Source organism: Seriola lalandi, unplaced genomic scaffold (genome assembly GCF_002814215.2).
Source record: "Seriola lalandi dorsalis isolate HSWRI2012SDOR001 ecotype SW California unplaced genomic scaffold, Sedor1 jcf7180002054542, whole genome shotgun sequence".
In the NCBI taxonomy this organism is placed as follows: domain Eukaryota; kingdom Metazoa; phylum Chordata; class Actinopteri; order Carangiformes; family Carangidae; genus Seriola; species Seriola lalandi.
The window spans coordinates 204,372-229,018 of NW_019525095.1; the positions used below are offsets into that span (position 1 = coordinate 204,372).

Genomic DNA, 24,647 nt, shown 5'->3' on the forward strand with positions numbered 1-24,647 from the left:
TGAAAAATAAAGTAATAATAATGATACAATCTGTTATGAATGCACAGAGAGGTCAAGTGCTGCAGAGCTGCATCTTATACACTGACGTGATGGAGAGGTTGTGTTCATCATTCAAGTGCTGTCGAGTTTGAATGGTTTCCTTTCAAAAAGAGCTGGCATTAGGGGACATACATTTTACAATACACATTGATTTATTATTATTATTAGACAGTTAAAACAGAGACACACAAGCCTTTGTTTCAGTTCAACCTGCGCCATCTGCAGGTAAGAAATATAACAGCAGCAGCAGCAGGTTCGTTCTGCACAAATGTTACTTTTCTGTAGGTGTCGCTGTTTGACGCGTGTTGAACTGGACAATGACCAAACAGCTCCCCCTTGTGGAGAAGCTGCTGCAGCAGCGAGGTGGTGAATGAGTTTCCCACCAGTTTGCAGAAAGTGTTTTGCTGACATGACGACTTGGTGCAAAGGTAGCATGACTCAGAGCTGCCAGCAGACAAACCACACTTCAGTCAGATGATCCTGCTAAATCTCTGAAGCTGATTATGAGGTTAATAGATGAAAGACAATATTTAAACTTGTTGGAATCAAACATTTAAATTGAAACTGTTTATCAACAATACTTGTTGAATTTTACAAATATATAATGTTTTAAATTTGAGGTTATTTACATATGAATATATGATCAAATCATCTCTGGATATGTAAGATTATTACTCCTGCCAGTTAAAGGCTATCACATGACTTGATTCTAGCCACATATTTTTTAAACAAACAAAAAGTAATCATCTCACATCTTCACACAAAAATAAAATGTGAGCTCGATCTACATATTTTTTAATAGTTTTATTAAATCCTCATAGAAAATATTATTCAATCTCTGTAGAAAATGAAATCGCATTTACAGAAGAAAGCAACAGTTTGCCATCTCTCAAGTGCCGTCTCCTTCGAGGTGAGTCATTTGAGACATCAGGCCTTTTTTAACTTGACCTGGCCAGAAGTAATCCTCACGTTGTGAGTCTACGCTTTGCTGCGCTGTCCTTGTTTTTCAGGGCTGGGGCCTCAGGCAGGAGGCAGCCCAGCCAACGACGTAGTCTGTCTGCAGCTCACTGTGTTTTAGTGCCTGCTTGTGTTTCTTCCTGCTCGTCAAATTCAGTCAGGCAGCAGTACAGCAGCGTCTGGGTGATTTTGGTGGCAAAGTCTGGAGGAGGAGAAGAGGGAGGGTGTGGGAGGGATGTGAAAAGACAGAGGGAGTGGAGAGGTCAGATACAACTGTCACTGATAATCCAAGATGATTCATGCTGTATTTTAAAAGTGATATTGAGTCAGACAGTGTAAAGGATTTAAATATTATAATGAACTTCAGTAACTCAGTAGGGAAGTGTTCCCCCACCGTTTATCACTTCCTCTCCACATGTTTTAAACGGCTAAAAAAGGACAATATATAACTGATATTCATACCTTAAAATATATACTGCTCTGAAATATCATATTTTCTGTACATGGACATTCGAGGCCAAATCTTACCATTTATTTTGCGTATGAATTTTGGCCTCTTCTCCTCAGGCAGGTAAATGGCCACATAATAAACTGGCACCCCAGAGAGAGCAATGCCAATTCCTATGAGAGAGTTGATTGTGTCTCCGTACAGAGGGACGATGACTAAGAACAGGCTGCACACACAGTAGATGAAGGGGAAGATCAGGGTCAACTGTGGAGAGAAGTGGACACGCATCTCCAGTTATTTAAGTTCAAGGAGCTCAGATTTGCACAAAGGTACAGTAACCGGCTGAATGTACTCAGTCACTTTCGACTGTGTGCAGCACCTTGACGGGCCTGTGTCTGTCTGGCTGAGTGATGCGCAGGTAGATGAGGCCGGCCACAGACAGACCCACGTAGAGCCAGTAACTGAAGCTGAAGTAGTTGATGAGCTGGAACACGTCCTCCACACACAGAAAGATCAGGCCCATTAACCCCTGCAGCCACACAGCACAATAAAAAGAACATGTACCAACCCGTCATGTGACCGTTTTCTGTTCTTTAAAGTGACGTGCACGTGCTGGCATTTGAGGTATTAAATGTTCATTTGTATAATCAAGAGTGAGGTAAATGCTCCTCACATTAAACAGCAGGGCAGGTATAGGTGTGTAGCGCTCCAGGTGGATCAGACTCAGACTGTTGGGGAGGTGGCCCTCTCTGGCTCCAACGAAAAACAACCTGCATGATCAATAAAGATGTAAAGTTACTGTCACAATACTCATCATGACGTGGGCCTGAAGTCTGCCTGTTCAGTGTGTTGTGAGTACCGTGAGGCAGCAATGATAGAAGCATTGAGTCCTCCGTAGCAGGACATGGCCACTGAAACAGGGATGATCCAGTTGAACGGGCCCAGGACTGCATTCCCAAATGTCTGCGGGATCAGATTCACTTGGTCTATTAAGCTCTGGGTCAACAAAGCCTATAAATACCTCAGAGCATTGTATGATCCAGAGTTCACTGTCAATTCACTGCAAGCTGCTTCTGCTTTAATCTCTGCAGCCTTGTTTTCTTCTCAGAGGGCAAAACGTCTCAGGCCAAACATTTCTAAGTAGAACAGGACTATATTTAGCATCGTCTCTCTCTCAGGTAGCTGTTGGGCCCAGTGTCCACATTCACGGACTCAACACAATTTGAGTTGCATTCCCGCAAAGTCCATGAGGGCTTACGGCTGTCCCGCTGTCAAATCATCAAATGCATGAGGGCTCTGTCGCAGACATTTTGAGCCCTGTATGCACATTTCCCATTAAACTTTGCCTGACTTTACCCACAGTTCATAGCGTTGTGATGTTAAACACTGGGTTACCACGGGGGGAAGCATTAAAAACATGGTAAACAACCACCATAAAGCGGAAAAAAGAAGAACATAGAAGAAGAATGGTTAACAAACAAGCATGAAAGGAACAAACCCTAACGTTACATGTAAGTATCTTTGGGTCTGGCTCTCCATAGTATAAACACAGAGCTCACTGATGATTCATGTAGTTATTTGTCCTATGATGGCATGATGATGAATTCCATGTATGCTTTCATCAGCTCTTATCCAATATAATTTTTTTGTTTACAAACAGGGAGCAAAAAGAGGAATAAAGTCTGTGAGGGTTCAGGATTTAGGCCTTCGGGGGGCCATTGGGATTAAGCCTTGGTATCTTACCACAGCAACAGCATCACTGGCCAGCAGAGATGACATATCCAGAACCACGTAGTACGCCACGTTGGTCAGCAGGTAGATAATGGTCACTATGGGCATGGAAATCGCAATGGCCAGGGGCAGATTCCTGCAACAACAAGCACACAGTGAGGTTAAATGACTAAAAGAGATCTGCAGAATAGGTTTCACTCAAGTTGCACTTCACACCTTGTCAATCCATTACGTTGTAATTCCAGCTCATGTGATTTTATTTCTGTTCTTATTCTGTCTAAATTCGTCTAAACACAACAAGCAAGAAATGTAAATTACCACCTCGTGGTTGTTTGTCTCTGCCAACCAGTCAAGTTGCAGTTTAGATCCATGTCTGTCCAGACTCATCTAATACATGTAGCGAAGAATCTCAAGGTATTTAATGAAAATGTTTTTGTTACGCTGTATGTTTATTGCATCAGTGTGTAAGTTCATCGAGAGAAACAAAAAACAGTCAAATTACTTGTATGTGTTCACATGCTTGGCCAGTAACGCTGATTCTGATAAAAACACAAAGTTGTTGCCATGACATTTTATGTAACGCCTTAAGGGAATTTCTTCAAATTTGGTAAAAACATTCATTTGGACTCAGGGATGAACTGATTAGATTTTGGTGGACAAAAGTCGATTCTCCATTTCATGAACTAATTAGTCACTTACTTTGTTGTTTGGTTCAATTCAATTGAGTCATTTGATGATTCTCTGCAGCTTCATCACAAAGAGCAACACTTTTCAAGTCTAAACAAATGTCTGTTACTGGAAGTTCGGTATTTTTTGGACAAATAGAAAAACATTCAATGAGTTTTATGTTTTAGCACAATCTTCAGTGGCTCATTTTCACCATCTGTTTTAACCTTTTTTTTTTTTAAATATTCAGAAGCATGTTAACCATTCAGCGCTGGGTTGTTCAGAGACTAACTGTGAGTAGATCTGGGCAGTGAGCCAAAAACAGGAAGGAAAAGTAAATTAAAGTGTCAAATGTGTCTGCATAAGGGTCAAGTATATATGTACATGTCTCAGAGTGTTTCTTTTGGTACGTCTGTGTGATTACTTCTCTGGATTCTGAATCTCCTCTGTGACAAAGTTGAGTGTATCCCAGCCAGAGTAGGAGAACAGAGCAGAGTAGAGGGCCAAAGCTATGGATCCGGGATCTGTAGAGGAGCCCTCAAACGGACTGTCGAAGCTCTTTGTTGCTCCTACACAGATAAGAGAAGTCAGAGTTTGAAACACATGGCATTTATTTCCTGTTTCCTTTTATGCATTCATATTTTTATTTGAACCTACCAGTAGATAATTTCAGGAGTCCTACAATGATGATGAGGAAGAGCGCCATGAGTTTGGCGTAAGTGAAGATGTCCTGGACTAGAGTCCCCCACTTCACATAGGCACAGTTGATGAAAATGAGCATACCTGGATAAAGCAGATGAATAAGTCAATGAATGAATCTTCCTCTGCACGACTAACATATTGATTTATGATTTACGAACGAGGCCTAACACAGCTTCTGCTTTTATTGTTAGGCGGCATGTGCAGAGCAGGCAAAGAGCAATCATTCAGGAAACAGTGGGAAACCATATTGGTCAGTTTGTGAAATTCATTTTATAAGAAGTTGAATTTTTAAAGTTATAGTTCTTAGCCAACCATCTCAGCCTCATTCAGTATGTGGGTACAGAGAGAGTGGTTCATGACTCATGGCAGTGCTGCTCTCCCACCTAAATACCATTTGTGCCAATTACATTCTTCACAGCACAAAGCCGGCTGTAAACCACCGTGGTATTTTTACAGTACTGGAGATCCAACTATAGCCTGTGCCAGTCGCACGAAGGGTTACAGAGTTTGCGCTGAATGGAAATTACTGCTGACAAATATATCATATTTCCTGTGACTACTTCAAAATAAAAGCCATCCCAGTTGAAAGGTTTTAATATGAACTAGCAGCAGTAGGAAATGTTGGGTTTGCATTAGCAATAATTTAATCCAGCTCTGAGACTGAGTTGGAAGAGTGAATAGTAAACACTTAGGCTGACATCAATAAGATGAAATTACACACTGTAAACCTGGATAACATACATGTATCGTTAGGTGGTTTAAATCCAGAACAGGATTGGCGGACCCTGCCACTAACAATGAAAAATACTCTATAGAGAGGTAATAACTGAATGTAATTATATTGAATGGCTATTGTTAAAAAAACAAAACGTAAATAGTTAATTAATAATTTCACGGAAATTGTAAGGCCAATAACTTTAACGGTCATATATTGCATAAAGTGAGATTCTAGGTTCTTTGTTAATACTGTGAAAGTATCAAAATGATCAGTGAACAGAGAAATGCACACAGCCCCTATTCAGAAACTGTGAAACTGTGTTTTAAAATGAGCCATCAGGACTTCTGTAACTTTGTGATGTCACTCAGAACCACCATCCAACTTTGCAGGATTTGGTTTCTCTGAGTGTTTACCTGTAATCTGCTACATTTTTATTGGAATACTCAGAAAACAGTGAGCCAATCAGAAGAGAGGCTCAGAGCCTCCTCTTTTCTGATTGGACCACTGACCTGTTGTTGCTAGAGCTCCACAGAAAGGTCAGAGAGAGGAGATGTAAAACTACTAAAACTAACCAAGATGGTTTTTGGAACTTAAAATCACAAATTTATCTTCTTATGGATCAACACCTATCAACACCTGTACGTGCTTTGTTTCAGCCTTCCTCTGCCTGCAGCACCGCAGTGGCGGCAGTGAACTCACTCTTGTGTTTCACCATACAAAATGTGTGGACATACATTTACAGCTAAAAAGCTGATTAACTTTCACTAAATTACATTCTCAATCACAGACTGCTTTTCTTTTTTTTCTCTCTTTTGCCGTGGGGACTTTGCAACGTGTTTTTCTGGGTAATGAATTAAATGCTAAATCTAGTATATCTCACACACACACAAACACACACACACACAGGAGTTTTTCTTACAGAGGCAGGCTGCAGCGATGAGGCGGACAGCATTGTACGGCGGTTGGCAGGTCGGATAGAGAGACTCCACCAGGTAGTTGGCAAAGGTCAGTGAAATCACAGCCTGGCTGGCTGGCTCGATCAGCAGGATGGACGTCCACAGGCGGATGAACGCCGGGAAGCTGCCAAACGACTCCAGGATGTAGGCGTAGCTGGCTCCAGACTTCGTGATGGTGGTGCCAAGCTCTGCGTAGCACAAAGCCCCGAACACTGAGAAGATCCCTCCGACAGCCCAAATCACCAACGACAGTCCGTAAGAGGCACTGTACATGAGTACACCCTTTGGTGAGACGAAGATCCCAGAGCCAATCATGTTGCCCACGATGAGGCAGATTCCATTCATGAGAGAGATTTCTCTCCTCATCTGCATTTTCTCTTCTTTTGGGGCCTTTAAGTCTTCGTCAGACGGAGCCCGTGATCTTGGGCATATTGTCTGTGACATAACCCCTATCTTCTCCCTCAGATCCTCCATTGGTCTTGCAGAGCTGGTGTGGGGATGATGAAATAAGAATTAGAGGGAATCTAGTTTAAACAATTAATATGACACGATTCTTGTACTTTAAACTTCAACTACACAACTCCAGGCTGAAACATAAAAGCTGAGCACCACCCTGTTAATGTCAAGTAAACAAGAAAAGGTCACACATGCTCAAAGGGTCACTAACAGAAATGTTTTTCTTCATAGTCCACACTTCCTGGCTCCAGACATTTATAAAACCTACTTAACAGGTGCGATAATTCTTAAAAAAAAAAAAAAAAGGGCAAATGTGGAAAAGAAAAAGAAAAAGGAAAAAGGAAGTGAATTTACCTTATGTTTTGGTAAATCTAACAGTGTATGTGTCCGTCTGAACATGTAGTGTCTCTCAGGTCAGTGCTGCTCCTCTGTGCCAGTGACACATTGGTGAGATCATATCTGAGGTAGCAACATGACTGTCAGTGTTGCAATCGCTGCAGCACAGCACGACCACAACGGGTGTTTTTTCCAGCAGCAGGCGAGCTGAAACTCTCGTGTTCCCCTCTGTGCTATTTTCAGAGACAAGCAGACCTCGTCCCTGCCCCCAGGGAGCCTTCATCAGCAAAGACAGAGGGAACCAGTCTGCTTCTGGGTCAACAGAAGACCAGTCAGTCATTAAAGAACATTTAATGATTGGTGATTGGTCCGACATCTGCTTCTCTATCAGTCACTCGGACAGGTTGCTATACACTTGAACAGCCAGTGGGCCCAAGACATTTAAAAAGCCCCCCTCTTCTACATAGGAGCAGGACACCGAAAATAAAAGTGCAAAATGCAAACTGACTCTCCTTTGTGCTAATTTTACATCTGTGGTATTTTGCATCTCTTTATAATCATTTTGCATCTCTTTGTGGTAATTTTGTAGTTTTATGTTGCATCTCTTTGGGGTTGTTCTGTCTTCTTGTTGTGGTTTATGCATCTTCTTAGTCCTTTTGCATCTCTGTGGTGATATTGCTTCTCTTTGAGGTTGCTTTGTCTCTCCTTGTTGGTTTGCTTCTCTTTGCATCTCTGTAGTCGTTTTGCATCTTGTTGAGGTTGTTTTGCGTCTGTAGGTGTTACGCATCTCTTCCAGTGACATTTTGTCCCAGGTGGGCCCGTTCAGTATTCCACGGTTACACACAAGCCCTCTTACTTCTTGGCATCCCGATCAGTAGCTTAATATAGATGATAACATTATATGACCTAACTGTTCTAACTGACTAAATATTGCCCTTGGATTAATGATACATAAAAAGAAAGAAAGAAAGAAAGAAAGAAAGAAGACGAAAGCAGGCAGAAGTAAAAACAGAGTAACAATTTTAATGCGTTTGATACAGTTTGTGAAAAATACCTAGTTGTTGAAACCACAGCTACACATCAACTGAACTTTATGTAGCACATAATATTACTGATAAACTGACATTGATAATGACATGGGCACTAAATTATGTCCCAAATTATGGGCCAGGCAACGCTACGAATATCAAATCAACACTTAAAAAAAACAAAACAATGCATGAGTTTTTAACAACTGATCACGGATGAAAATACATATAAAAAGATGACACGATCATCTACAATACAAAATATGTTAAACATATTTAGGCTATTAAATTTGTAGCATTTTTACTCATCCTTGCTTGATATGTGTGTCAAAGGCTTTTGCACATTACTATAGTTGAGACTCAAAGCAGAATATGAGGCACAGTTATCAAAGACAAGGCAATACAAGTCCAACATCATGGAAGCATATCGACCTTGTTGGCCTTCTTGTTGTCATTTAAATGACGTTACATCATTGTGTAATATTTCTAGTAAGAATGACCTGCTGGGGTCCATTTCCCACTGTGTACTTCAAAGCGCAGTTGTTATTGAACTGCAATTTACTTTGGACTTAATGACAGGGAGCCTGTGTATCCACATAATGAGCAATGAGGAAGTGCATTTATGTAGAGAAATGGAAAGAAAACAAAAGGTTATTCTGTGATGAATGTATGGATATACAGACAGTAGCTACAATACTGTAATGTGAGCACCCATTTGATAAAGTGAAAGTAGTGACGACGGCAGTAAGGCTCTTCATGAGAAACTATACACATACACACTAGAGCTGATATGATTAGTTAATGGTCAGAATATTATAATAATCACTTAATTGATAAAATTATTTCGAAGCATTAATACCAAAGGAAAATCACTGATTCCAGCTTTTTAAATGTAAATATTTGCTTTGTTTTCTTAGTCTTCAGTCTCCTAAAAACCTTTGGGCTTTGACTGTTGTTCAGAAAAAAGATGTCACCTTGGGCTCTGGGAAACAGTGAACTGCATTTTTTGTTTTTACCATTTTCTGAACCATAAAAGACCAAATGAGAAAATTATCATCCAGTTACTCGACAATGAAAATCATCATTAGATGCAGCTCTATCACACGCACACACAAACACAAATGAGTTAAGGAGGACTGAAAGTAATGAGCGTGTCATGGGAATAGAAATCATTTGTTTCTTTACTAGAATGTATTTTGGCACAAAGAATATCCATTACATGTAAGACATTTGAATGAAGTGACAGTGAATTCTGGGGCTGACAAACAGGTTTTACTCTTATATATAGAGATAAAATGATGCTACCGTTTTCATGTCGATGTATTTTCTTGCATTGAACAGATTTATGCCTTGCTGAATGTCTAGAAGAAACAGATTTTTCAACATGTCTTACTGTCAGTTTGAGCAGATTTAGGCGGCACAGATACAGTAGAAAAAGTTTCACAAGTAAAGAGTAATAAACTGAGCAGCGTGACAGCTTAGACTGTACCATACAGTGCTACAAGCAAAGCGGGTTTGATTTACTCTGTTCATGTATTGCATTTGTCTCAACTCAGTAGGATAAAAATGTGACTCTTAATTTTCAATCTCAGCTCAGAGCGCATGGAAGAACTGTAACTCTTGAAGCATCCAGATGAGTCTGAAGTGTCTAAAGTGAACATTATTAAGAATACTGAGAGGTGACGCCACTACTGAGAAGACCAAAAGAAATCAGAGGGCAGATCACTTTAGTCCACTTTGACATGCAGACACACACACACACACACACACATACATACACATCCCTCTCATTCTGGGTGTTATATTACAATCTCAACTTCCTCTTTACACCAGGTCCCAGTGACTCTCTTTAGCTCAGTGGTAAAAAGAGAGGGAGGAAAAAATGCCCAGCCAAGGACAAAAACTTTCCACACTGTCACAGTCTACCAAAATCACAACTCAATCCAACCTTTCAGCTGAGTTACGTGGCACTGTTAATGTTCAAGAACACATGGTTAGATTGCTATCATTAGCTCTGGAGTATTTCTTGTACAGCACTCGATGATGCATTTTCTCACTGGTTTATCAATGGATATGTGCTTCAAACCAAGACAGACACCTTTTGTTCCTTTGAGGGCCACGTACCCCTTCACAGGTGGGAAACACTGTCAGGAAAGTCAAGATTACAGATAACTACATGATTCTTTTAGATGAGATTGCTATAATAGGAATAAATCTTATTTTTCTTGCAGATTTACCAGCATGTTAACAGTCGTCCTGTCACTTACTCAGATCAACTGAGTGTGTCGAGGATGTCTGCATTCTACAAATAAGGCTGTGCGCGCGCACACACACACACGCACGCACGCACGCATACACGCACACACACATAAATAAAAATACTAGGCTACATAACTAATGGTAACTGAGTTACGTACCAAAATGAGTGAAACCCTGGAATACATCCACTCAGTGTGTGAATACTATAAATAAATCACCTCATTTAATCCACAACATTGTTAAATAAAATCAATGATTCAGTCAAAATCTTTTGATTCTGATAATTCAGAATCGAATCCGTCTCTTACTGATGAGTGGATATTAACTTTCCAACCAGTAGTTTGGTTCAGTACCTGTGACGTGTTTTTCTCAATCCTTTTCGGGGAAAGACCGGCAGGAAACATGGTGACCATCTTGATGACAGCGGAACCAGTAATCGACAACTTTAGTGTAACGTCGGAACAGACTGTAAACTGTATAGTTTCCATTGTTTGGCTGAAACTGCTGCTACATGTTCCTGGGGATATTGTAGGACGTGGACATTGGCGGTGCGCTGGGGACGATGGCTGCGGTAGGGGAGCTGATTTCGGCCGGGTACGGCTGAAGACCCATCTGCTTGTTGTCGTGCAGCTTGCGGACGACAATGCGGCAGAAGTCTTCGTTGTGTCTGTGACAGTTGTCCAGGAGCTGGCGGACCTTGGCGGTGCGAGTGGCCTGGTTCACCACAAGTTCGTAATCCTCTCGCATCAGCATGGAGCGGGCCAGCAGGGCGTCCAAGCTCTGGTTCAAACAGGCATCTGTCATCTGGAGGACGATGTCCTCACGCCGTGTTGCGATCCACTGGGCGACGGGGCCTTGTGAGGGTGGGGACTGCTGCAATGGAGGAGTGTAATTTACTGTGAGGGAAGAAAAAGAGAAAGAGAGCTGTGATTCGGATTTTGTAAAAATATGTCATATTATTATTATTACCTGTTATTAGCTATGTCAAGTCATTTTTATTTATGTACCCAAACTCTCAAATTTGCCTCAAAGGGTTTTACAATCTGTGCAACATAGGACAGGTTCTATCCTTACAGCCTGGTTAAGAAAAAAACTCTTTAACAACGGGACACATGACAAAAACATCACAGTAAGGAGAAGCAGAATTACAGGTAGAAAGGGGCATAAAAAACAGACAAAAAAGGCAACTTCCAGGTGTCGCTAAACCAGATCTGGGCCTCATCACCTCCCCTCTACCACAAAGACCAAAAACAGACTACATATACACACAAGAGCAAAGACATATGCTTTCAATGCTTGTACCTTGTTGCTGAGGCTGTGGCATTAGAGTGAGGTTGTTCAGTCGAGTCTCACACTCCGTCACTGGCAGGCCAGACTTGATGGGAATGTTCAAATCATTCAGGGGCCTGGCGCTCTGGAAGTCGTTGAGATTGTTGATTTGGCTTTGGTCCTTCAGAGACTCAGGAGGCTCCAGAGTATTAGCTATGAATGACGGTGGAAGACTACCTACATGAAAAAGAGCAGAGCAAGAGGTGTGATGTACCCAGGCGACAAATGAAGCTCATTTTATATTAAATGTTACATCTGATCTCGTCTATGCTCTTGTCCATCTTGTCAATGAACCATGCCCTTATATGTTGTACATTTATAAGATATACAGAAGTCAATGCTCAATCTCACAGCAGAATAACCACTAATTAAATGATGCCGAGACATACATGCCAGTCTCGCTGTTACCTTTAGACGGTTCAGCATTACTGCTGATGAGGTCACCTGGTTGGGATATGTCCGTGTCCTGGGAAGAACAAGAGGCTGAGCCCGAGCCTGAACTCTCCTGTGGCAGAACAGACAGTAATGCTTAATTTCCACACACACACACACTCACACACTTATACAGCAGTAATCACATAAAAATACCAAAACATACAAGGCTTAAATGTAGAAGTTGCTCCCCCAGTATCACTGCTTAATTTTAGACTTTTATTTTGATATTTCCAGAGACATGTCAGTTAAAGACATCCATTGAACAGCTAAAACAGCTAAACTCGTAGGTGAAGATGAGTGGTTACTGACTGGCCAGGGGCTGGGACTGTTCTTCAGCATGTTCAGGGATCCCTTCTCACTCCTCTTCTCACACACCGTCTGAGCTGAACAACAGCCTGATCTCTGCCTCAACTGTGGAGTGAGGAAGACGAGGTGGATGACAAACAGGAAACGGGGAATGAATCATAGCGACAGGGAAACTTTGTGGGCAACAATCAAATGTTAGGAATGTGTTAAATTAAATACGCTGGAATCAGAGCTAATTAAACTAATAAAACAGCTAACCCTAAATAAGACGCTTTATTTGCAAACCCTTATATAAAAGAAAACACTGTAACTTTATGTCCACATAAGGAAACGTGTATTTTCCATTTACAAGAGGAGAAAAAAAACAGCTTGTTAACCAGAACAGTTTTCATTTATTTCATTATCACTTCATTATTACTTATATTTTCTTCGGGTGGAAGTTTTGCTGCCTTCAAGTGTTGCTCATATCAAAAGGTCCCAGTTTATTTTTGGATTTAAAAGCTGTGCATTGTGTAATTGTTTTGTTGCAGTTAAAGCCAGAGGGGATTGCAATGAGTACTCGAATTACTGGACTTTTGGCAACAACATTTGTCCTGAGTATTCAGTTTTCTGCAGCAAGGGCGATTTGGAGTTACTCTATTGTCAACATTTAAAACCCAAGATAGGAATTTAATATTACTCCCAGTAATTGACAAGTCTTTTAATACACAGACATACTGACATACCAACACTAGACAATAAATACCTAGAATTCATTTCTGAGTTCAAGCGCAAAGAAATGTTGGTTTTCATTATTTATTAATATAAAAAGTGGAAAAATAAGAAAATAAGTCTGTATTTTCAACTATCATCATCTGAGAATCTCTCTCTCTCTCTTGAGGCAGTCGAGGCAAACGGCCGAGCACCTTGAACCTGCTTCGGGAGCCTTTATTTGCCACTGTTGCCAAGTGCTTGCTCATGAGGGAATATTGGGTCTAGGTAAATAGTATTATAAAAAGTACGGTCTATACCCGCTCTGTATTCAAAGTGACCTGAGATAACCTCTGTTAGGATTTGTCCCTGTTACAACAAAACAAAACTGACTTGACCTGACTAACACAGCAATAGGTTTTACCTGTTCTGGATAACCACAGCTATCTACTAAGGCCTAATCCTACTTTAACTTACAGGCAGTAGTTTTCCTGTAAAATGTTTCGTAATTGGAAGCAATGGTCTCCCTCACATGTACACACACCAAAACTGAATAGAGGAAGGATATGGTAAAGGGAAATTATGAAGCACAGTTTTTGACCTGTCATCCTTTATTAGTCACAGACTAAACTAAACTGTCCCAGATTACACACAGTTAAACCTTTAGCCACCTTTCTTTGTGCAGAGACATCAGATATTCAGCTTTAGTTTGCTGTTTGTATGTTCCTGAACAGGGAGATTACCCTACACAACTGAGACATGATAGAAAGGCAAACAGCCTTTGGATTATGTAATAATTACTTGTTTTTTTTTAGTAATCGTGTATCCAGGGAAAAACCTCCTGAGAATGTGTGTGTTATGTTTCCTGTAGTTACACACATCTATAGCTTGGACCTGCCCTGTGCAGTTAAAATGCCCCACAGGTGGACACTAAAATGCTGTGGGGCAGTTGGCTGTTAGATGAATTGTTCAGTAAATAGGAAAACACCTACAGAAGATGATTTCCTGCCTAAATCAAAATCACAACCTTTTTAGTGTAAAGCTACTGTATGTTACCAACGTCCCCATTCTGTGTGTTATCATCAAAGGTGAGCAAACTCAAGTCTCCCTCTGTCTCCGTTTCCATACCCATCACCTCCATCACAGTGAACCAGAACTGTGAGAACTGCTAGTCTCTGGGTTTGAGGTGCCGACCATGAACCACAACATCCCCAGTCTGAGTCCAGCCGGTGACCTTTGTTGCATGTCGTTCCCCAACTTTCTCTACCCTCAGCTCCTGTGGTGCTCTACTGACAGCTATCTAATTAAAGGCATATAACACCTAAAAAAATAAATAAAACACTGTTAAAAGCCTGTGACTGACCTTTGACCTCTTGATCTGCAGCACGGCCTCCAAGAAGTCTATTTCATCAAACGTTCTCACCATGGGCTCCAGCTCAATCAAACACTCTGAAATGGCAGGAAAACACAACACGCCATTAAAATACGTCACACTGTGAAATCTAGTCAACAAGGAAGGACAAAACTATCTTTGACTAGTATTACTTTTTTCCCCAAGTCATGTGGTTGTATCAGTTTGGACAACAGCTCACAAACTTTGCCTATTTGGTCTTTGGTTTAAGTGACTCTCACGCACAGATGAAAGAAAGTTGTACAGTCATTAAAACATTACAGAAAACAACTATAAGTTCATAAATCTGCTACATGTTTCGATTATCAAAGAGGGTTTGATTATTTCAGTCATAAAAAGCTAGTTGCCTTGAACATGTATACTTTGAGTCAGTGCTGGCAGAGAAATTCATAGTGTTTCAGTGAAGACAGAAGAAAATTTCAATATCATGACAGGAAGCTGATACTTAGTCACTGCTGCTTCGTTAGGGTAAAATTTAGCCTAAGAAAAACGTGTCTGTTACTCAACAGTACAGGGTTATCCCAAACTGTGAAAAATGTCATGGCGATACAAAAAAAGTGCAAGTATCTTGAGTAGGTGGGATTTGTAGTCTACTTCCAGAAATGAGTTCCTGTCATTGAAAAACTGGTGTGAGCTTACGGAGGAAGGAAGGCCGTTCGTCAGGGTTAGAGGTCCAGCCGCAGGTCATTAAACTGATGAGGGTCCCTCTGCTGGGGATCTCAGCGGGCAGGCTCTCCAGGGTTGTGTCAGGACGCATACCGCGCAATACGCTGAACATAATCTGCATGGGGTTTGTCACCTCTGACCACAGACACACACATACTAGTTTAGTCTGGTAACACCATGAAAACTCCCTCAAAGAGCAAGTAAACTAAATGAGAGTGACAAGTCAGGCTTGGATATACATTTACAAAAACTAATTTAATAAGAAATGTGTTACCTTCGAATGGTATTTGCCTGGACAGCACCTCCCACATTATGATGGCATAGCTGTAATGTAAACATCAAGAGGAGAGAGAAGGGAAATTAGAGTTGTGTCTTTTCCACTGGTATTCCCCTTGAGAGCTGAGGGACTTTACGACAAGCTACCCAGAGAGGCTGCTTTGATGATTCATTGTAAGAATTCAGATCCACCGCCCAAAAGCTTAATAGCCCAGAGAGATTCACTCTAACTTGCACAAGACAGAGGATTTACTGGCTGATTGAGCCGGACATGATCGACAGATTTAGTCTTTGGCATAAATCCCTGCACAGTGTTCTGGTTTGGTATGCCAACAATCCAAACCATTGTTGGCACATATGTCTCATGCTGCCAGGCAGGACAACTTCATTTCCTCGTAGTGCTGACTGTGTTTGACAATCTTTTACTTAGAGTTTTAAACAGTGAAATAAAGTTATCTAGTTCACCCATTCACAAATTCTACCCAATAATTTGACCACTGACCATTTGAACGTCACACACATAAAACATCTTGAGATTTAAGTCATACCCAGATTAAAGGGGAACATACTTAGTGTTGTAATTACAAGTTATTGGGATTTGTTGTCTCACCTGTACATATCATGTTTCACATCGGCACGGCGGCTCTTGGATGGTTCGTACTCCTCAGGGGGCATGTAGATGACTGTGCCGCCCATCTCTGTGGGTTTGGACCCTGAGCCTTTACTAACAGACAGCTGCCGCCACTTTGAAAGGCCAAAGTCCGCAATCTGGACAGAACGACAGCAAAATGTTAGCACTATTTGAGAATAGAATTATTTTAACATAACTTTTCTTCAACTTTTAACTTTAATTGATTAAAAGACAACTGGTTGGGGCTCCAAGAACCTTAGCTATGTTGTGAGAGTTGTCCTGTTTATAATAATGGCAGACACTCTGGCACATTTTGTATCTTTAGATATTAAGCTAAAGTGTGGACTTCAATTAATCAAAGAAATGATATTGGCTGCAACTAACAATTATTTCATTATGAATTAATTCGATGATTATTTTCTCAATCCTTTAATAATTTTGTCTAAAAATGTAAAAAGAAAATGTCTGAGAACTGACTCAGCTCTAATAAAATCTAAAAAAGAAAATTCTATCCAAAAGCAGTAAGGTTTTACAACAGAATTGTGAAACTCAATACAGAAAATGTATTTTAAGAAACAAAGCAGACAGATCCAAGTGGTACATGTCACACATACAGCGAATACCATATCAAATCTCATTGACAGACACACCTTAACATGAAATTCACCATCCAGCAGTATGTTCTGTGTCTTTAGATCATGATGTAAGAGCGGTGGGTTCATGTTGTGAAGGAAGTTGACCCCAAGTGCAATTTCATAAAGAATCCTCAGTCGCAAAGGCCAGGCAAGAACTGGGTACATGTCCTTCTGTAGGAAGAGACAACAGGCCAGATATAAAAACATATATATATATATATATATATAGAGAGAGAGAGAGAGAGAGAGAGAGGGTGTGTTATACTGTGTTGAGAATACAGAACAAAGTGATGCAAGAATAAAAAAAGGAGGGAGAAAAAATTTACTATACTAACACAAGAGGGAATTTCCCCAAACTATGTTTGCCTGCTCTCTTCACTTTTCTTTTCCTGCTTGTTTCAAAGTTTCATCAGAGACATTGAATACCTCCAAGTTCCACTTTTGGAGTGGTTTGGTGTGTCACAGAAGAGAAAGCTATGTCATACATGTACACGTTGAGTAATGAGTTAGCGCTTCAGCTATTCTGGCAACTGAGGTGAAAAACAAGAACTGTAGGCGTTTCTCTTGTTCAATAGTGACTGAAATTTAACTGAATTCAAAGTAAATAAAACTATTTTGTTTCTGATCAGTTACACATTCGTTCTCCTTTCCCAGGTAAAAGAGGAAGCCAATGTATGTATACCTTATACATAACTACTCTCAGCCTCGTTATGCTACCTGCTGACATATATCTACCTCGTGGAGCAACAGGTCCAGAGAGCCATTGCTCATGAACTCTGTGACTATGCAGAAGAACTCTGGCTCATTGCAAATGCCAAAGATCTGGATGATGTAGTTGAATCTGGCTTTGTGGAGCACCTCAGCCTCCTTCAGCAGGCAGTTCCTCTCTCTGAAACACAGCCAGCGATACAGAGTCAGTATTAACTCTTAAAAACACCAAAGCACTGATGACATTTGTAGTGTTGTGTACACAGAGGTACAGGTGGTAAAGTCATTATCACAGTATTAAGACGGAAACTTTAAGACATTGCTACCCATCATGATGTTACAAATGTATGCAAGCAATGACCTGCGTTCCACTGTTAGGTATAACATGAGGCCAAATTCTTTATATGTATGAAACAAAACACTTAGTTTTGTTAGTATCTGCAGGTTGTTCTGAATTATGCAATTGGATTATAGACATTTAAAATAATATTAATAAAGCATATCATTACACTATGATCCTGTTGAAAGTCAGTAAATGGTAATATTGAGTTATGCCCATCCGTCATGGCATCATTATACGGGGGAATAAAGGGTCATTGTACTCAAAATATTTCTTGAGAATTAGCGCAGATTAGCTTTAAATGTTGAGATCTCAACAAATTTCCGTTGAACCACAACTGCAGGAGGGCAGACTGACTCTGTCATCTAGAAACAAACCATGCAGCTGGCTCAAAGAGAAAGCTATGACACACCCATTGTAGCCAAACCAACAGATCACAGAGTCAATATATCAGCTAATATTTATTTATTAATGAAGTACTAGTATTAGCATATATATCAACCAGTAGGTAAAATTAAATAATAGTACAGAAACAGCTACACACATCTGAGGTAATGTAGAAAGAGTGTCTCCATTACATAGTGTAAAGGTGTGTGTATATGTATGGCTTGTTTTATTTTCATCATTTTGTGCAGCTCAGGTTTAAAAATGCGGCTCTGAGCAAGTTTTTTTGTTCACCTGAGCTGCCTGAATGCAGACAGATTAAATCGTCTAGAGTCAAACCCTGCAGCAGCTTCACAGACAGAGCATTGAAACAACTCCTGCGACACATTTGATTCAAATGCACCTGCAAGCCTGACATTTAATTAAAATTAACACCAGTTCAAGTCTTGATGCTCTCATTTGCATCTTACAGTCTTCTGTGACTGTACAGTGGATGCTCACTTTTCTGTATAATTTTTTTTACCGGAAAAGCACAATTTAAGTTTCTGTTTGAGAGCATTTCATCCTTAAATTTAAGAGTTTAATTTCCTTCCTGACAGTGTGCATGGCCTAAATTGTTATATGAGATGGTGACGGTACCTTTCCCCGAAAGGCGAGTCGAACTTCAGGCACTTGATGGCCACAGTGGTCCTCCAGTCGGAGTGCTGCGCCTTAAACACGGTGCCAAAGCCGCCTCTGCTCAGGTAGTACAGGTCTGTAAGCTTCTGGTAGGGGATCACCGGTAAGGTGCTGGTCAGGCTGCCCATGTTCACACAGCCCATAGCCGCGCACGGTTCCATGGCAGTTTGTGAGCCTTTTACGAGAAGTCTCTGAGGATTTATCATCCACTAGGTCAGCTACTGAAAGCAGAACTGCCTCTTTAGGTGTACGCAATGAGGAAGAGCTCTCCCATTAACACGCATGCCATAATGTCGCGGAACGCTAGCAGGCTAAGCTAACGTTAATGTGGCGGAGGTGGAGGACGGCTGAGTGAGCCAACGATTAACAGTTCACACGTTTCCTGACCAAAACTGCCGTACACCCAACGACAAGAATTAAATGTATGAGCTTTCACGCTCCCGTTTACTCATGAAACGCTACAGGGGCTTCCTGTGACCAGCTGTCAGAGTCTTTACGAAAGAGCGAAAACAACAGAGCGCCACTGTGCCCCGCTGTCATTTAAGGCAGGTGGGTTTGTTGTTGCTAATGACGACACGCTTCCGGGTTTTCGCCAGATGCGTTCACGATCCTAGGTTTTATTTTTAACAGATTCGGATAGTTGACCTGAATTTATTTTGTTTTTTTGTGCGGCTGGTCTTTTAAACAGCCCTCTGAGCATAAAGAGATACTGAATTCAGAGACGAATTATAGAGAGAAACTAAGATAGGTTAATAATACAAAATATGATGAGGGGAAGCTTATGAGTTGTTCACATAGTCTTTTGGTTGAGGCTTCAAATGAATAGTTAGTTTCACTTTGGCTGGAACAGTGACACCTCCTTAGAGCCTGAACGCAACTGTTAATGTCGGGATTTTAACCATAGATTCATACCGGAATACCCCAGACGTGGGGTTTTCCCACTAACACGTTGTTGATTTGAAAAATACATTTCAGTATAAAAAAAGTAAGTATACTTCATTAGGTCATAAATATGTGAACTCATAAGACTCATATCTGTACTAGATACTTTTAGTTATGGTAATAAAGTGTATGTTTAATCCAATTCATAGTTTAGCAGAATTTTATAAAACCATACAGACAAAACAAAAACAACGTAGAACGTAAATTCCAAGAGATAGATAGATAGATGATAGATAGATAGATAGATGATAGATAGATAGATAGATAGATAGATAGATAGATAGATAGATAGATAGATAGATAGATAGATAGATTGAAATTTAATGGCAAAAACTATAAATCCTTATTTAAAACTTGGGATAATATGGTTACATAGTAGAATATATTTTATGATACTATATTGAATATATGTCACAAAGGATAGTCCATAGCCTATAGTTTGTATAATGACTTTACTGTGTAATCAATTCATTGTTATCTTATGTATCACTATTTACAATTAAATTATGTTAAAAAATCCTATGATATTTCTACCAGTTTAAGACTTTTAGTATTTTTTGTCTTAGTTTCAGTTTTGTATTTTAACTTATGTATTTGTTGGTGTGGTATATGGCTATTTAATATATTTCACAATCACACAATACAATCAGTCACAATATTATTACTTGACAATAATGTGTGTTCACACAGTTTGTGCTTCATCGATATGTTTGGTCAATTTGTTTGTTGTTCATCTAAACAGAAAGAACTTTTCCTGCTTGAGGGGCCAGGCCTCACTGTGAAGCACATGACTGTGTTACGTTGTCGTCTTGTAATCTGAAACCCTCTGTGAAGTAGAGGGTGTCAACAAATTACTCACCAGATTATTGCTGCTACTGACCTTGATCTCACAAAACTTGCCTTGTTGTGTTTTTTTTTGATAACCCAGCAAGACCATCAGCGAGAATTCCCCACATATCTTAGGCAAGAAACACAATGCGGACAACACTTTTCAGGTCTGTCAGGGATAATTCTCACTGAGCTGGTATAAGTGAGCTACTACACTCTGTCCTTCCCTGCTCATAGTAATAATTCTGAATGAATGAAATGAAACAAAATGGCTGTTCAGTCAGATAACAAGGTTATGAATGGGGTCTGAAGCTCTGACACACACACACACACACACACACACACACACACACACACACACACACACACACACACACACACTGCTGAAAGGAATGAAACATTTTCATTCAAGAAAAACATCTCAGCCCATTTTCGAGGGGCGCTGTGTTCACGGCTCAGAGAAATTACCTTGAGAGTGACGAGAACAGAACATGAAGTTCCCAGTGTCCCTCTCATTCAGGTGCAGTGGCTCTACTTTTGGAAACTGCTATACAGTGCCACCCTCTGGTCATTGTCTTCACCTCAAAATCTCTTCAAAGACATCTCTGTGCAGTGAAATCAAAATTAACCAGCGTTAATTTTGATTTTCATTGAAGTTGTGCCTGCAGTCATCCAACACCTGATCGTTAATATTGGCTGTGCATGGGGAGTTTCGTCACGTCAGTGCAGGATTCAGAATAAATTTCATTATTTATATTTGTTAGAAGGAGCAGTTTCTTCCCACATGAAAGAAAGATAATACATAGCTGAAGATACAAAATGTTTAATATTAATATGAGGTATTTATATGGTTGATAATAAAATAAATGATTAAATGAAGTGTCAAACTGAATTGCCTCATGTGTCATAAAATAAATTTAAAAAATATGAAGGAAGTGAATCAGTGGTGCATCAAACTCTCATCCTGAGACAACAAGGTATAGCAAATATAAGAATCTCACAGTAGAACAGGAAAATCAAACTTTCTGGTGACGGTGAACAAAGAATAAAACTCTGTCTTTCCCATGAATTAATTTCCCCTGAATTAACCTTTAACATTTTCTTAGATTTTATTGCTATTAAAGCGTAATATCAGCTGCCAGTTACATTTTCAAACTGAAAAATTGGGGATGAAACATCGTGTTCTTGTTGCAGCAGCACAAACAGTGAGCATGGCAGGACTAGAGAATTGTTTACCTCGTTCCTGGGTTTGATTCTTGTTCAGCCTGAGTTATTGAGTATCCTCTGTTATCTGACCTGTGATGTGTTAACAGCTAAAATGTGAAATTAGACGCGGTGGTTTCAACATCCTAACCCTAACCCGAAAATCCAGAAACCAACCAGCGAAACAAAGTCACAAACCATCAGGGCAAACACAAGGAGGAGGCTGGAGAGCAACAGGACACGCAAGGAGATACAAAGACAAACTGACAGTGAACAAAGGGGAGCAGAGCAATATACCAGGTGAGGATGGACAAGGGGACGGGAATCACATGCTACCAAAGTATACAAAGACCTCTGCACCCTCTAAGGTTTCAGAATTAATGGTGAGAAGTTCATCCACTGATGCACATGATTTTGGTCGAGGAGGTGAGCTTGTTGAGCCCACTTTGCAAGGTCAGATTATCCCTGTAACAGGCCCAGGGGCAAACCTGAGCTGTTGACCCCCTTGGTCCTCCCACACATTGCGTTATGTGAATGTATCCTATTGCCTTTGATTGTCTATCATGTAGGGTGCACACCGTGGACAATATATGGAGGAGTCATTATATTTTGCCCCGAGCACTCAGAGAGGAACATGTATTGCTTTTCTGGAATAATATCCTGCACCTGCTGAGTGCATGTAAGAATGAGATCTGCTGAAATAATAAAGATAGTGAAATTAGATTTCGAAACGCGGGGCCTTGGGATGATAACAATGTTTCAGAGTGAGTAATGAGAAAGGAAAATGTTTTTAGAGACCAGATGGAAATATACCACAGGGAGGACACTGCAAGTCATTCTCGTTTTTCCAGAGAAAAAGCTGAGCTTGCTTTGATGCTCCTGTCAACAGTGGGAATAATACTGTAAATAATATTGTTTATACATTTTCCAAATAATTGTTTTCTTTTTGTATTGTTAAATTCTTCGCTGAATTTCTACCAGTTAATCGTCCTTGATATGGTTCAATTCTTTCAGAGAGCAAATATTTAATGCTTGTGTGAACGAAGCTGAGCTGTAAACTGACTAATTTTAAGAAGTCTTAATTTACCCAGAATTAATTGCTAATTATTCCTGTACCTCAAATAGGCAAGAAGCAGACATCTTTGTGTCAGATATCCCCGAACTTTCTGCCTGTTTCAAAATCCACCTGCTCACCTGTTTTTAATTTCCAATCACTGGAACTTCTCCCCTCAGCCAACACACCTGTTCCTCATTTCCCTCATCTGCTCTCACTATAACAGCCCTTTTTTTTCCCCCCTGTCTGTCGCCAGATTGTTTGCTATTGTTTCTGTGTTTCCTTTTATGCTGTTCATGCTGTGGACTCCCATTCCTGCTACCAGTATAGTTTCATGTTGTCTGTAGCTGCCTACCTGTCCAACCGTCTGTAAGTCTGGTCCGCATCACTTATTCTGTTGAAGTTCCTGCCTGCATGTCTGTGCTCAGGTTCCCTGCCTGTGCGCTAACCACCAGCCGTGACATATCATTAGATGATCTCTTAGGCATTTGTCTCTGCTCTGGAAATGCAGCAGATTGTGTACAAGAGCTTTTTCTTCTCAAATAATAAAAACAATATTCACCAACAAGAGCAATTTTATGTCTCAAGTTTGTCAGCTTACAGAACATGAACCAGTCATAACTTTCTGACAACATCTGTATAAAATTGTTTTATTTTCCCAGTAAACGTCAAGTAGTGTAAAATACCCATATGACATGTCTGGCTCGGTACTTTGGTAATAGAGGAGAGGCAGGGTATTGTCAGTAAATAAAAACTTGTTCCAGAGTTAAATCAGTGGAGCTGTACAAGTCTATTCTGATTCTCCTGATTTTATATCACCAGTACTGCCTCATATTAAATCAGTAATGGGTTTCTCGCATTTGTTTTACTTCCTCTGAGATTTGAGGGATGTTAATGCAAGGAAATAGAATATGAGTCTCTGAATTAACAAAAGCTGCAAAGAGCTATACAGATTTTCTGAAAATCTCCTGAATACTCTGAAAATTTGTAGGATGCACTCTGGTATGACTAGACAGGTAATACTGAAGCTTTCTCTGTCTGAGACTGTTCAATGCACATGCCAAGCCAGAAGTCACCATGCTGCTTTGAAAGCAATCAGTTGGCTGTCAGATAAATTCTACTCGACACCTGGAGTAATGTTTTGTGAATCACCGTAAATCTTACACCCAGCAGCATGATCTTATATAACTATACTAGTGTATTTATTCAGTTTAGACCGTAAAACTACTCAAAGTGAGATAAGACTGGTATGTACTGGAGTAACATTATCTACAGCTAACCGGGTCTCCAAATGTCTACTAAGAGGAGATCTTCTATGAAATGAAAAACTGATTCTTGCATTAAAGTGAATTATTATATCTTCACCACTTTCAAAGCACTGCATGAAATCACCAGCTGTGAGACTCAGCGGGGAGATCAGAAGAATTCAAATCAACTTGTCACAAGGTGAGGTCAAGTTTGGGTTTGTCCTGTCTCCATGTCTTGTAATTTCCTGTTTTATTTTGAAAGGTTAACTCTCCTCTCGTTTCAGGTCACTTGCCCTTCCTCATGTGTCACCTGTCTGAGTGTCTTCCCTGATTCCTGATTGTGTCCACCTGTTCCCCATTTGCCTTAATGTGTCTTATAGTCTGCGTCTCCCTTTGTCTTGTGCCAGAGTGTCTCGTCCTGTCGTGCACCCCAGCCTACTATCACAGTCCATGCCTTGCCTTTGTCTCTGCATTATCGTACTTATTCTTTACCTCCAAGTGAGCGATTTTTGTTTGTATTTTCATAGTCTAGAGTTTTCTGTTTGTCAAGATTGTAGCAGTTTTAGTTGCCTCCTTGTAGAGTGATTT

The 24,647-nt window shown here is 40.3% G+C and overlaps 2 protein-coding genes across 2 annotated transcripts; both read right to left on the reverse strand.

Annotated features, from left to right (window-relative positions):
- Positions 1 to 828: 828 nt before the first annotated feature.
- On the reverse strand, positions 829 to 7,153 carry LOC111661258 (Y+L amino acid transporter 2). The gene is made up of 10 exons (XM_023414769.2): positions 7,028 to 7,153; positions 6,181 to 6,704; positions 4,499 to 4,624; positions 4,266 to 4,410; positions 3,188 to 3,311; positions 2,304 to 2,407; positions 2,118 to 2,214; positions 1,824 to 1,973; positions 1,525 to 1,708; positions 829 to 1,198 (listed from the first exon to the last, which is right to left on the reverse strand). Exons 2-10 carry the CDS (start codon positions 6,689 to 6,691, stop codon positions 1,104 to 1,106), a joined length of 1,536 nt encoding a protein of 511 aa, XP_023270537.1. The 5' UTR covers positions 6,692 to 6,704; positions 7,028 to 7,153; the 3' UTR covers positions 829 to 1,103.
- An 859-nt stretch (positions 7,154 to 8,012) lies between these two features.
- Positions 8,013 to 19,326, reverse strand: ripk2 (receptor-interacting serine-threonine kinase 2). The gene is made up of 11 exons (XM_023414813.2): positions 18,747 to 19,326; positions 17,411 to 17,564; positions 16,691 to 16,846; positions 16,020 to 16,177; positions 15,408 to 15,457; positions 15,107 to 15,268; positions 14,420 to 14,505; positions 12,370 to 12,471; positions 12,034 to 12,130; positions 11,599 to 11,802; positions 8,013 to 11,192 (listed from the first exon to the last, which is right to left on the reverse strand). The coding sequence occupies exons 1-11, from the start codon at positions 18,989 to 18,991 to the stop codon at positions 10,804 to 10,806; spliced, it is 1,803 nt and encodes a 600-aa protein (XP_023270581.1). The 5' UTR covers positions 18,992 to 19,326; the 3' UTR covers positions 8,013 to 10,803.
- Between the last annotated feature and the right edge of the window lie 5,321 nt (positions 19,327 to 24,647).

Excerpts from the sequence above, each read along its gene's own strand:
- LOC111661258 (XM_023414769.2), bottom strand. The coding sequence starts at position 6,691 with ATGGAGGATCTGAGGGAGAAGATAGGGGTTATGTCACAGACAATATGC. Across the intron at positions 2,408-3,187 it reads CCAGTGATGCTGTTGCTGTG|ACATTTGGGAATGCAGTCCT; the intron begins GTAAGATACCAA and ends CTGATCCCGCAG. Across the intron at positions 1,199-1,524 it reads ATTCATACGCAAAATAAATG|ACTTTGCCACCAAAATCACC; the intron begins GTAAGATTTGGC and ends CTCCTCCTCCAG.
- ripk2 (XM_023414813.2), bottom strand. The coding sequence starts at position 18,991 with ATGATAAATCCTCAGAGACTTCTCGTAAAAGGCTCACAAACTGCCATG. Across the intron at positions 12,131-12,369 it reads ACAGTCCCAGCCCCTGGCCA|GAGAGTTCAGGCTCGGGCTC; the intron begins GTCAGTAACCAC and ends GTTCTGCCACAG. Across the intron at positions 11,803-12,033 it reads TAATGCTGAACCGTCTAAAG|GTAGTCTTCCACCGTCATTC; the intron begins GTAACAGCGAGA and ends TTTTTCATGTAG.